At 42.7% G+C, this 14,532-nt stretch overlaps 1 protein-coding gene across 5 annotated transcripts in view; it reads left to right on the forward strand.

Moving 5' to 3' along the window:
* Positions 1-14,532, forward strand: part of OXSR1 (oxidative stress responsive kinase 1) — a 330,066-nt gene that overhangs the window by 10,289 nt on the left and 305,245 nt on the right. For all 5 annotated transcript variants that reach the window (XM_029588383.1, XM_029588379.1, XM_029588380.1 and 2 more), the window contains exon 2: positions 8,506-8,618. In XM_029588383.1, the coding sequence (XP_029444243.1) occupies positions 8,506-8,618 (113 nt within the window). The remainder of the gene's footprint in view (positions 1-8,505; positions 8,619-14,532) is intronic.

The raw sequence follows: 14,532 nt of genomic DNA on the forward strand, positions 1-14,532 counted from the left end.
CAAAGATCACACATCTATTCCAAATGTCTGGGCTATATGTGCTGTTCAGCGGCACCTGCAAAGGGGACGTTGCATCTAAAATGTCAGTAGCTCGCTGGATTTAAGGGAGTGATAGCCTCTGCTTACATATCAAAGGGGAAGCTGGAGCAGGAAGGCCCAAAAGCATCTTCCAGGAGGGTTCAGGCAGCCTCATGGGCAGAATACAAATGTCTCCCTGACAAATATCTGTAGGTAGCAGCTTGATCCTTGCTGAATTCGTTTACTAAACATTATAGATTAAACCTATAGTCAAAGGGGAGGGCACTGTATTCGTAGCAAGCATTCTTAAAGCAGCTTTCACGTCTTTCCATCCAGGATAGGTATTGCTTTGGTACATCCCTCATGTCTGGACTATTATGGGAGACTAGCAGTTAAGGCCTAATTTCACCTCCTTTATAATTTCCTTTCCTTGAATCTATTTAGACCATTCCAGAACCCAACCAAGGGGGGTGGGGGTGGGAAGGGAATTAAAGGGAGACGTGAAAGACTGCCCCCCCAAAAGGGACAGACATAGTAGGCTGAAGGAAAGCCCAGAGGAGGAAGAGCAGAATTTAGGATCAGTCACTTTTCCTTTTTTTTTTGACTTGACTGGTTTGAGAGGACCCCCCCCCCCCAAAAAAAAAGTTAATCTTTTATCCTTTAAAATTACTTGAGAATCCTGTTACTGAGTTGGGCAGGAAGATACTGGGGAATCTCTAGCTGCACTAGGCTATATAGAAGAGATGGAGTCTGGAATAACTCCTGGTTGCTGGAACCTTCCCTCATGTCTGGACTGTTCTGGCTAGACTCAGAGAGGAAATTAGTAGACATGGCCTAATTTCATCTTTCTTGACTAAGTTATGACCCAAACAAAAATTTTGTTAACTTAAATCACAAAAAAAGTAAATATTAAAGATTAACAGCTATGTGCACATCTATATATGTACCAAAGACAATATCTTGTCTGCAGAATACAATTGAACCCAGCCATTGTATGAAATATCCATTTAATGGATACAGATTCACAATGAAGAAAACATTAGCCTTCACAGTCTGTCACATATTCATGACTTGTGTGTTGCTTTCAGTGAGAATGACATGTTCCTGCTATTTGAGAGTCAATGTAAGGGTGAGGAATCTGGAGAGACTGTGTTGATTGACTAACATGCTTTGTGTGTGAGCTTCCTGCTGTAGTGACATATGCAGGCAGCCTAAGATCTAGCTGACTTTCTTTTAAATCCAGTGATTTAATGAAGAGAACTGTCAAAAGATCATCAAAGCCTGTATTAAGTTAGTCCAATAAAGTGGGCTGGACTGAAGCACCAGAGAGGCAAAGTAAATATAGGAAAAGTAGGCATGAGGGAAATATTAATAGCAGCTCGTATTGAAACATGGAGGACAAGTAGTTCATAAGGGTAGTTCATTTCAGTATTCATTTCAGTGTTATGGCTGGAAGTTAAACATTTTGAGTTCCAATAGTTACCTTCAATAATTGTGTCCTCAGTCTGTGATTTCAGTAATAAAATATGCTGTTGCAATTGGAAGCTTTGGAGCTCATGTTTTATGACCTGAAAGAGTATGGGTAACAGTTGTTTATACCTCTTCTGTACTAAAATATGAGATGGCTGTAGATGTTGCTAAGGCCTTGTGAAGTACATAATGCTATCTATCCTTGAAGTTTGTGGGTACCTTTTTGGGATGGCAGTAAACCTCCGCAAGAAGAACATTTTGAAGCAGGGATCAAGAGAAGATCATCAGTCTTAAAAGTTCTGTTATATCTAAGCCAGGGCTTCCCAAACCTTTCCTGGTAACTCTACAGCCAGTCAGGTTTTTAGGATATCCACAATGAATAGGTATACATTGGAGAATATAAGAACATAAAATTTGCCATACTGGGTCAAACCAAACCCAGTATCCTGTTTCCAACAGTGGACAATTCAAGTCACAAGTGGTTAACAAGATCCCAAAAAGTCAAGTCCATGCTGCTTATCCCAAGTCCACCTTTAATGGCTTATGGACTCTTCTTTCAGGAATTTATCCAAATCTTTTTTTAAGCCTATCTACACTAACAGCTTTTACCACAAACTCTGAATTAAAAAAAACAAAACGTAAACGTATTACCTAGTAACTTTATTCCATGTCCCATAATCTTTGTACTTTTTGAAAGCATAAACAATTGGTTTGTGTTTATCATTCCACTCCATTCATCTTTGTATTCCTTTCCAGATCATATATATAATCCGGAAAGGAATATGATGAGTGAAAAGCACCGGTCCAAGTACAGATCCCTGAGGCACTCCACTGTTTACCCTTTTCCACCTTGGCAAACTTGTGGTGCATGACTTTTAGTCTGGGTAACATGCAGATTATGGGTTGGACATACCAACAGTGCTGCAAGGACTCTTCTTTTGGAAGAGTATGGATGCATTATCAGCATGTTTTCTGAGCATGTCCAGGATCGGTCTCATTTAGTTACAAGATTCTATGCTAATTTTGGACTAGTCACTGTCAACAAGCAAACTTGTGTTGGAAGTGTGGCAATTCAGCATGCTGATATGGATTCTGCTGGTCTTTGCTGTTGGATGCTGGGACTCAGTGTTTGCCGTAAGGATGGCTGTCCATTCACAAAGAGGCACACATTTGCCATTACACATGGATGTCGTCATCCAGTATGGACTTTACTGGGAATGTGCAGGAGTCTGCATGAATTTTGTCCAGTGTCCCAAGTGTCTTTCTTTGTCCAAGCTGTTAAGGGACTTGGAAAGGCTTTCTTAGAAGCTGCTATTACTACATTATGAAATTACACTGATCAGACTTGTAAAATTTATTCATTTGCTGACATGTGGGCCAGAAGTGTAAAAGTCAAAATTAAACCTTAAATTGTATTACAGATTTCTGGGTTCAATTTATAAGAAATCTCATGACTTAAAAGAATCCCAGCCCTATTAACACAGATGAGAGAATTACAATACCACCCTATTAAGAGGATGTTGTCTTAATGCCAACCTTTTGCATAACATTTTCCTAAACACACTACAATCTCCAATTTGCATATCAGTGAGCTAATCTAATTTGTGTGAATGCTCTGCCTGCTACTGGAATATTCCATATTTAATCTAAATATAGATCTTTCTTTAAGCTCTCTGTATTAAGTGTTTTATTTTGGTGACCCACAGCAGAGCTGGTGCACTGAGGTTAGTCACTTCTGAAACTTTTCTAACTTCATGCCTTGTGCCCCATCTACCCATATGCTTTCAAGATTTTTCTGGCACTGCCTTGGCAGCCCCTTAGACAGCAATGAAATTAAATAAAAAAAATTGTAGGAAATCAAGATGCCAAAAAGCACGGAGAAGCCAAATTCTAACAAGCCTGTAGTAAGTGCAATTAAGGCCTATCTGTGGGTGCCAGATGCCCACCATGGATACACATTGCATTTGCTATTTTTGTTTGAGCCTGGACCACCACCTCTTCCAAGTGCTACAGCTATGGCCATATCTCTCAGGTTGCAGTACTATCGTGCTTGGAAGATGGAAGCCCCAAGGAAGATGCCAGGGGTAAGTGTCCCAAGCCTTTTTACAAGGTCAAGTTGCAGAACAGTTTTTCATTGATGTGCAAAACATCAATAGGCACCCAGTGTGATTATGTTTACCCCTCTCAGTCTCTCTTGCAGCGGGAAGGTGCCATCCTCCAGATCCACCTCAAGTCAAAGTTTGAGTGTGGTGCAGAAGCTTGTGCCATTGGAAGAGGCACAGAAAATGCCTAAGAAGCACCCAGGATCCCCTTGGAACCAAAGAGGATCTGCCATGGACACAGGACTCTGCCAAGGCAGGGCAGTCTCATTGGCATAGATGCCATCTTCTTTCTTAGTGTGAAAGATCCCAATGGTGTCAAGCCATCTGTTTTATTTGGACCTGGGGCAGACCTGGGTGCCATCCTTGTAATTGGCATAGTTTGCATTCTAAGGTGCAGTCAGCACACTTGGTGTGGTAGGTCGCACCACTATTGGTGGTGATGGAGCAGAGGACTTCAGCACATGCATCCAAAGAGTCCTGTGATGGATGTCATGGTGTGGAAGGAACTACTGGTGCCAACTATGGTGCATGGTACTATTAGAGTTGTTGATGCAACCAGCATTGAAGACCTTGTAGCTGGTCACAATTACAGCAGGAGCAGCTATGGGACCAGGTTCCTCATTTTAACTGGCATCTGTATTGATACAGGTTTCTGAAGAGGATGGTTTCCTCGAAGTCCAGTTCATAGGGTTCCCCCAACCCATGGGAGCCCTGTTATCAGAGCTAGTGAAGAACTTCTTTGCCTCCTTAAGCCTGAAGGCAGAAAAGGGAGATTTAGAACCTCTCCTCTCAAAGATGGAACTGTCCCATTACATGGAAATGTTTTTTTCTAAGTTCCACACCAGTGCATACTTCATGTCTGGTGGACCTCAGTAGTGGCAAGTTCCCGTGAAGCAGAGAATTGCTTGAAACACTGTGCCATGTTCGGGCAGCAGGCTAGGAACCAGGAGACCAGGGTTCGAGTCCTGCTGTCGCTCCTTGTGACATTGGGCAAGTCACTTTACCCTCTATTGCCTCAGGTATAAACTTAGATTGTAAGCCCTCTGGGGATAAGGAAATACCTACAGTACCTGAATGTAATTCACTTTGAAGTGCTGAAAAATGTGAAAAGCTGAATATAAAATCTATTTTTTTTTTTTTTTTTTTAACTGGGTGATGAGCTGCTTTTAATTCAGCTAGTGCTGCTTGATGTGCTTTGCTTATGGACTTGTTTTCCTGTGTCTGTATATCAGAATCCTCATTGTTAATGGACAATTACATTACTGTTTTTCCTCTGGATGTCTTTTAACTCACTATTATGATAGGATCTTTTCTCCAAGAGCATACAGAAGAGGTTCATGGAGCAAAATCAGACTGGATTGCCCCAACATGCTATCTTATTTTATATAAAAATTGGTATGCTCCAATGATTTGGTGGATGCCTACAGAGTGAATTGAAATGTCAGGTGACGAGCACTGTAGAACGTTTCAGCTTCATTTTTGTTTTAATAAAATGGCTGTCCCACTACTTTTTTGTATGAAAGTTCTGTTCTTGCTGTGTTTCTAGATACCCGCTCTTACTTTTTTGATAACTGACAAGTGTGGCTAGACAAATCCTGCTTTAAATTACATCCTGTTGTACTAAGTGTGGATTTTGTGTGAGCAAGGTAATGGAAGTCTATCACAAAGTGTGAGTCAGGGTTCATTGAATGCTTTACAATATCTGGTTATAATTATTGGATGAATGTCTCGAAAGCTGTTGGGTGGTAGAATCTTATAAGGCCATTTTCCCTATAAGAAACTAGGCTACATCCTGAGAAACGTTTGAGTCTTGGAAATTCAGGAGAGCAATGCATGATTGTGGAACTGTACAATCAATTCACAGTAATGGGATGTAGACTTGATCATGCCTGGTGACCTCTTGATTGGCAAAGGTAATACCTTTTGTGCATGGCACTGGTGGGACATTAATTGGAGAAATAGTTTCATTTCTAGAGGCTGCATTTTTAGAATTTGTAAATAGTAGAAACCAAGAAAGTTCTACAAAAGCAGCCTAATGTCTGTATCATAAAATAGGACTTCTATTTTCCGGTGCTTTATAAATTGTAAGTTTGTCTTTCCAGCTAATAGTAATTCTTTGTGTACTAAAAATCGGTGTTTCAGTGTGTTCAGTTCCTCAGCTACAGCCCGGTAAGGGGACAAGTGAAAGTACTGGGGGGGAGGGCATTTTTTCCCAGTGTGTCTAATTTATCTTATTGAATTTAATATACCACTTGTAAAAGCAGGTTTAACCAGGCGGTTTACAAATGAAATTAAACGTAGATACAATTAAACATTCAACCATTAAATATTGAGGTTTTTTTTGCCCCCTTTAGGGGGGTGTTTGCAGAGCTGTGGCACCTATGGCCAAGAAAATCTGCACCCTTGCCCATTATATATCACAACACTATGAATTTGGAAATGTTGTTAAATGTTTGTACATTAATGCCCATGGTCAGTGCAAGGGTATTAGGTGCCCTAGAAAACCTTAAGCCTTGTTACCCCCACCTCATCTCACCCTTCTCATACACAATTAAAAATTATGCATTTATAAAGAGACCATAAGTATAAATAGAAATGTACAGGCAAAAACTGAACTGGTAAACCTCAACAAGCCAAACTCTATATGAACTGCAACAATGGACAAACAGAAGCATTTACCATTTCTCATAAAACAGGATTAGCAAAGCCATACTGATAAAAAGAATTATTCAAAACTAATAGAATACCATTCAATAATTAACTCACAATTTTCCAATCAATAAAATATTTCTAACACTTTGAATAACACCCAATTAGAACTAATTTGGATTTTAAAAAATTGCCAGTTATCCATATCTGGGAACTTTTTTGATTTCCAGAAACTCTAAAGTTGTCATGAATTAGCAGGCAGAGGAAGTGGGGTCAATCTTGCATGCGCGCGCACACATGCTTGCTCACACTCTCTCCCACTTGAATACACAAATGCATGCTTTCTCACTCATTCTACATTCATGTGCTCTCCCCCATGTATATTCACACCTGCTCTCACTCTCCTGCACTCATGGTTCCCTCTCTGTCCAAGCCCCCACCACTCCCTATCAGTCTTGCTTTCCAAATTCATCTCCCACCCCAGAAATCCCACTCCCCATAGTCTTGTTCAACAGGCCCTTCACTTCCCAGCAGTCTTGCACTCCAGCCTCCCTCTCCCACCCCTCTCACTGCAGGTGGCAGGTGCATGATTTCCTTAATGCTGCTCCCCCCTGTGGGGTACTTCCACGATCCCCTCATTCACCTCCCTGCGCCTGAAGAATGGAGGGATCGTGGCCTTGCAGCACAGGCTGCTTCCTGTACCTGATTAAGTCATTCAGGAACTGGGAGCGAGGAAGCAGCCTGTACTGCAAAGCTGCTATTCTTCCATTTGCCTCCCTGCGAATGAGCGGATCTCGATAGCACCCTGCGGTGGTGAGCCACATTCAGGAAATCATGCATCATCTCAGACACTGAGGCTGCTTCTGTTTTTTCTGCACCCAGATTCCAATGCATATGAGTCGAAAAGCAGTGCAGCTCCATCAGGATGGCCGGCAGATTGCACTGCTTTTTCATTTACTGAGGCTCCTCATGGCAGCAGTGCCTATAGCCATGGCTATATATTGGCCATAGTTGTAGCATGCCTCTGGGTATTTGTTTACAATCAAAAAACCAGCAGCTTTAATCATAAAACTTGAGGTAATACTTCAGATGCTAGCCAGACGTCTACTAGAGGAAAAGGAAGGAGGATGTGAGAACTTTGAGATCTTATACATACTGCATAAGACTAGTGTTTGGAAAGGAAGTTGCAGAAGAGAGGGTCATGAATGGGATAAAGTCAGGGTGAGGTAAAAGGATGCATAAATGCATGGTACAGCCCAGTCTTTCAGAATCCCTCCTTGCAAGCTCACTAAATACGAGCAGCATTTGTCACTTTGAGGGGACTGGGGGTTAATGTGATAACATGTATGTGGAAGGAGAGGGATTTAGTGGGTGATGAGAAACAAGTTGGTGGAAGAAATAGATGGAAATGAGGGTGGAAGGAAGCTTGAGAAAGAGATAGTGAGCGACGCTTGGGATAAACAGATGGGGTGTGAGGGTATTTTGTAAGGTAGAAGATTCAGAGAGGTCCTCTGCTCTAGCAGTATATGCTGTCTGCTGTTACAGAAGTCAGAGGGAGTAGAGGTGTGCAGCAGAGAAGGGGGCAGGAGGATCTGCCCACATAAGTTAAAACTAAACTTTGATTTATATTCAGCTTTTGCTGGCTGGTCTTCCACTTTAAAGTGGGTTACATTTGGGTACTATAGGTATTTCCCTGTTCCTAGAGAGTTTGTACTCTGTATCTGAGGCAAGTGGAGGGTGAAGTGACTTGCCAGAGGTCACAAGGAGTGCAGAATTTGAGTCCTGGTCTGCAGCCTGCTGCTCTAACCCATTAGGCTGTTCCTCCCCTCTGTAGTAGCTCAGGTACTTCATGTAAGTAAAGCTTGAGCACTTTCTAGTTAGGGTTACAACAAACTTCTTCCTTGTGGAGATGGTGGAGGCAAAAATAGTGGCATTCAGACAAGCTTGTGAAATGTCTCTAAGGGTAAGGAAGCAAAGATGGGGCTGGAGGAAAATTGTTTTGAGGTATTGCAGTGGGTAGAGAAAGTAGATAAGACTAGATGGGCCTTGCTATCACCTGGGCTCTATGGCATTGCACCAGAAATGAAATTTGGCAGGCTGGGTGGGCCTTAGTCCTTATGCTGTCTCATTCCCTGTTTCAGTGAAAGTATTGAATGCATTTGGTTCAGTGCTATGTTGTAATCCTGTTTACAGAACATTTATACCTTTCTGTAATATACCTGGAAAATACACGTTTTGAATGTTGCTTCTATTTTTCATTTTTCAGGGAGTGGTGCAACTGCTGTGGTGCAAGCAGCCCAGTGTGTGCCAAAAAAGGAGAAAGTGGCAATCAAAAGGATCAATCTTGAAAAATGTCAGACCAGCATGGATGAACTTCTGGTATGAAATCATAAATGCTTTAATCTTGAGCTCCAATGTGATTAGTTGCAAAGTGTATGCAAATATTTGTATAATTCTTTTTAATAGGAGACACTGACCACCAAGGAAAGTAAGTGGCTGGATGGCTTTTTCTGCAGAGTAGTATTCGCTTCAGAGTATTGTGGTGGTGGTCTCCTTTTTGAATATTTATTTAAAACTTTTATATACCGGCATTAGTGGGCACACTTGCTCTTTGACAGTTTTCAGGAACTTGTATCTCTAATTGGTTCCTTAATTTTGAGGATGGTTAAACAGCCACTGATTGCTTGTAATACCCTTGGATGCATTTCATCTGCTGCTGGCTTATCTATTTGTTTTGTTCTGATCTGGTTCTCACTTAGGCAGACTTGGTTAACTTTAATTGTGGGGACTAGTTCCCTTCTTGGGATATCTCCTATAGAGGCCTTTTCTCCTTAAGCATAAGGAGGGGGCTTATGTTTTTAAAGCATATAGCCAGAGCCCCCAACTTTTTGCAGCACACTTTTTTTTTCAAAAGTGTGGTAAATTTTGCATAAAGGTTCAGATCTGTCTACATACAGAAACATCAATCTTTTAAAAATCTTTTCATTCTGTTAACTATTTAAACTATATACATGATACTTGGGAGGAGTAGTTTATCAGGATTTATTTTGACAAACAGAAAATCTGTGAGAGGACTCATTTTCTGGATAAATATTGGAGTTTATTTTGCTGGACAGAAGCCAGGACAATAAAAATATTAAGTAGATTCTTCCACTTAGGTGGGTGTGGTAAAGAGAAGAGATGCTGTTAACATGTCCCTTTCTCTCCCAAGATCCCCAACAAGACTCACTCTACACCCGCCCCCCCCCCCCAATTGTGATAGCATTGATCCTTACTAGTGGTTGCTCCAGTTATTTCTTGCTGAGGCTTCTGCACTCTGCAGCGTTCCACCTTTTCTGTGGGGCCAGGGATCCTGCCTGGAAGTGTTTCTGGCCCACTTCAAATGTTACATTGATGGTACCAAGCAGCAGGCACTTTGGCTGCATGGTGGGACGGGAGGTGAGACTTTCACAGCATATCAGCGGCTCTGGAGAGCAATCACTTATAGTAGTGGGGGGCAGGACTTGAAACACTGCAGGTATTTTGACCCCTGCCCGGCTTCTGGCGGGCCAAGATACCCCTGCCGACCTTGAGCTGCTCTTTTAATCAGCTGATAATTAGGGTGAAAAATTGGTTTAAACCAATTATCATTTTTGGGAAAAATCTAGGAATTTATGGGTGAAAATCGGTTTAACTGAAAACTAAGGACCCATACCACCTATAAGTTACAAACATGCTAGCAAAGTGCAAACAGTAGTATCAAACACCTATATGCATCTTGAACTAAAAACACATAGCAAAGTAAAAAGATGAAATAAAACCACAGTACAGAATATCTAGCATCCTAGACCTCTTGGTAGAGAAGGGCCTTCAGACATTTATGCAACCTGGTAACATCTTCCTCCTCAGCATCAGGCAGGGCATTCCATTAAGTTGGACTGACATAAAGAGTGCTCGTCACCTGGCTTCCATTAGATGGGCAAGTTTAGCAGATGGTATACCAGCTTAACTGTGAAATGTCACAGTGCCCCACCGGGTTGATCTGCCCTAGCAGGGCTAGACCCCGGTCAGATCTGAGGGTCCTCCCACGTGGAGACCCTCCGAGGTGGTCGCCGTCACCATTTTGACCCTGTTCGCTGCCCTGTCCGGCGAGCTGTGCATGCGCAAATACCTTGTGCGCACAACACGCACACAAGCAGAGCGCACAGCCACGCACTCACTGTGCCGGGCGCATAACCTCGACCCGTGCGCACAACTATGTGCACATCGTTACGCACGCACCAAACCTACGCGCGTAACTTCGACACACCTGGAGTGCACAACTATTTTTTTTTTTGTATGCACACGAGCCATGGCACCACCTGAAAACAAGCTCAGGGCCTTTGCCCAGCATCCCACATTAGAGCTGCACAGCATGAGGCAGCCACGGCCCTGTGTATACAGTGTGAAGAGGCCCTAAGGGACCCAACTCATGGCCCCCAGCCGGTACTGGACCCCAGCCTCTCGAGCAGTACGCCGGACCTAGCATCACACAGCGGGGACCCCCCAGGGACACAGCATCTCCTAGTCTAGACCCAGCTTCTATCTCCTGGGTGGAATTCTTCAAAGGTCTGCATACCTTCGTCCACGTTCAAATGGGGCCTTCTACAGTGCGGTCACAGGCCCCACCAGAGAACCTCAACATGCCAGGACCCTCTATGACCAGGGAAGTGGCCCCACCTTTGGGGACACAGACACCTCAGATGAGGGGTCAGAACCCCTGGAGGAAGGGGAACTCCCTCTGGGGACAAAACACCGTCAAACCATGAGACGCTTCTTCACCAAGGACGAGCTTCCAGACCTGGTCACACACAGCTTAAAAAGAGCTCACTATCCCAGGCACAAGTGCCTCGGGGGGAACCTAAGACTAACCCTCTCTCTTGGAGGGGCTCCGTCAGACCTCCCGCCATTTCCCACTATTACAAGCTGTCTAGCAACTAATTGACCTGGAATGGCATGCCCCAGAAACCCCGTTCAAAGGGGGGCGGGCTCTGGATGAGACTCAGGGCTTCCCCGGGGTACAGTCTTCTCCATGTTTTAATCTAGTTGTCTTGCATGCTTAAAGATAACCAGAAACCTTTGCTCATTTACTCATTTCTGTATCCTAGTCTCCACCATTATGCACCTTATGGATGCTTTCCATATTTGGTCAAGTAACTTAGCTGGCTGACTTCTGTAATGCAGGGTGGTTTGTTTATAGCATACACATCTTATTTTTCTTATCCCTAATTTCCATAATGCTTGTGTTCCCTTGTCTGTGAATTCATGGTTGCTCCATAACGATGGCTTTCACATGGCATGTACAGTGATGTAGTATAGTGGTATTGGTAATGCCTAAAATACATTTTGGCTTGTTAGAGGCCCCTGATCTAGGTTTATGGTGTGTGGTTCCTGAGCTGCAAATATTATTCATTTGAATAATTGCCAACCTTGATTGAAAGGGTTACATTCAGAAAGATCTGGAGCTGAATGGTATCTAATTTTAGGTACAGTAATAAATTCTAATTACATATTTTAATCTCCAGCTGACCCATTTCACCAAGCACCTCGTGTCTTGTAATGAATAGGATTACATGAATTGCTTGGGAGGGGGATGTTTTCTCAAAAGTTCAGTTATGACCACACTTTTTTTTTTTTAGTCTCGGGCCTTCAGGTTTAGTTTTAGATGTTTCTTAAAATTAAATGTTGCGTTTACCTAGTGGTAAGAGAAGTATTTGGGAGCAGGACTTGAGAAAAAAATCCATTTGTCTAAGTACTGAGCATGAATTTAAGAACACTTGTAAATTTCCAGATGCCAAAAAAACATATTTTGTGATGCAGTATTTAGTATGTGTAGTATTTTTGTAATACAAACTTTTCTTCCTGTCCTAGAGCTGTTTGCTGACAGGAAGGGTGCACATATCTTGGCCACCCAAAGAATCTTTTCCCCTCCCAGTGTTAAGAGACCTCATCTGCTCCCTTCTCCCCATACTTGCAACCCTCACTGCTAAACTCATTCCCTGCACTTCCGCTGAGTAGTGCAGATACCACTACAGTAGTGTATGATTTTCAAAAGCCAGAAGAGATGCGGTGTCAGGTTCCTGGGGCAGAGTGAAAGGTCACACTGAGTGTGTTAGGGTATGGGGAGAGGGTTATAGGAAGCCGTAGTGAGTGATGAAAAAAGAGAAGCTGTGAGGTGGGGAGAGAAAGATGGTAGGGGGAAGGAAGTGAGTGATTCTTCCGCTCCTCTCTCTCCTGGGCAGTAAGCCTTTGGTATATTTTCAAGGCCCTGAATTAGGTGTTATGGTTATCTCATATAATCAGCTGTAGTGTATTCTTGGTTTTAAGATAACTGTTCATTTATATAGGACAGTGATGGCAAACTCTAGTCCTTGAGTGCCACCAACAGGCCAGGTTTTCAGGATATCTGCAATGAATATGCATGAGAGAGATTTGCATGCACTTCATTGTATGCAGATCTAATTAATGTATATTCATTTTTGATATCCTGATAACCTGGCCTGTTTGTGGCACTTGAGGACTGGAGTTTGCCATCATTGATATTGGGTGTAGAGATCGGAGAATAACAAACGTTTTGACTAGCAGTGGTTGGCTACTAGCACATTGATGTGAAGGATGTATATAGAAGTCATTTTAAAGAAGCTAAACATAGAATGTGGTGATCGAGGCCACAAGTCCCATCTGAACTGCTTGGTTTTCCTTTCTGTTGTAACACCACATACTAAACTCCAGCTTCACATTCACTCTCATCACTAAGGATCCTTCATGCTTATTTTTAATTCCACAAATATATAGCACTTTACAATAAAAAAAAAAAAATTGCTTGGGGGGGGGGAAATATAGTAAAGATGAGATTACTCACTCTTCCAAATAGCCTTCTATCTTTTATATTTTATAATGAAATTCAACATATCTTGCATCTTATGGGGGTGGGAACACCAAAGACTACAGGAGGCTAAAAGGGCAAGAGCACAGAAATGGGTGGATGGATTGTGTAAGGAATAGTGTGCAGTCCTCTGAGGATCAGGCAGGTTGGCTAAAGAAAGGAAAAAGGGAGAGGAGAGGCCTTAGAAACATAGAATTGCAAGTTTGAGAATCTTAAAGTGGCAGATTCAAATAAGCTACCAGACTAGCAAGGCAAGTTATGGCAAGACGTGGCAATAGACTCAACAGGCTATAGAATTCTGAGCCACTTGAAGTGGCTGGAAGGAAGAATCCGGAAGATGGGCTTAAGTTGTATTATAGTAGTTAACTTCTCAAATTAATAGACACAGAGGAGCGACAGGCACTGAAGGAAAGGGGAATGGTTGTGTGAATATTATGGAGGAGCAAGTTAAGACTGGAGAAAAGCTTAGAAGCTTGAGAGAAGAGTTGGACACCATGTGGCTTTTTTTTTTTTTCCCAGAACAAGAGGAAGAGTGGAATAATAAATGTGGAAACTAGAGAGAACTAAATTAGTAGTGAAAATTAGTACTTAAGGATTTTTGAGGCATCTACAAAAATTACACCTGCTGTATTTTTCTCTCCATAAGATGCACCTAGGATTCAGAGGGGGAAAATAAAAAATAAATAAATTTGTGCTAAACCGGCTCTGTCCCTGGGCGTCTGCACGTCTTATGGAGCAAATTAGGGGAGTGCATGACTTTTTTTTTCTCCTCCCTATTTTGTTTTCAGGTCTGGGAGGGCCATTTCGGTCCACTCCCCAGATCAGAAAATTTTTTTTTTCTGTGGGAACCCCCCCCCCAAGACCTGCCAAACGTCCCTGGTGGTCCAGCGGGGGTCTGGGAGTAATCTCCTGCACTTGGGCCGTTGGCTGCCAGTAATCAAAATGGTGCCGACTGCCCTTTGCCCTTACTATGTCACTGGGGCCGACATGGTCGGCGCCATTTTGATTACTGGCAGCCGACGGCCCAAGTGCAGGACATTACTCCCAGACCCCCGCTGGACCACCAGGGATGTTTGGTAGGTCTTGGGAGGGTTTGTAAAAAATTTTTTTTTATATTCGCTCCTTAAGACACACAAACATTTCTCCCCCCCCCACACTTTTGGGGGGGAAAAGTGCATCTTATGGAGCAAAAAATACAGTATATAGCTGCAGATCAGAGAGTAAGAAAGGTTAGAGTATCAGACTGAAAGAAGCTTTTGTTAGAACTAGATACTACCCTTAGGTCTTGATGCTGCTTATGCCATTCCTTCTGTAACTGTAGAGCTGTAAATATCATATCCATGGTACCTCTTCCAGCATGGAAGTCACATTGGCTTTTGAGAGTATCAT

This window comes from Rhinatrema bivittatum, chromosome 2, assembly GCF_901001135.1.
Source record: "Rhinatrema bivittatum chromosome 2, aRhiBiv1.1, whole genome shotgun sequence".
Lineage (NCBI taxonomy): Eukaryota > Metazoa > Chordata > Amphibia > Gymnophiona > Rhinatrematidae > Rhinatrema > Rhinatrema bivittatum.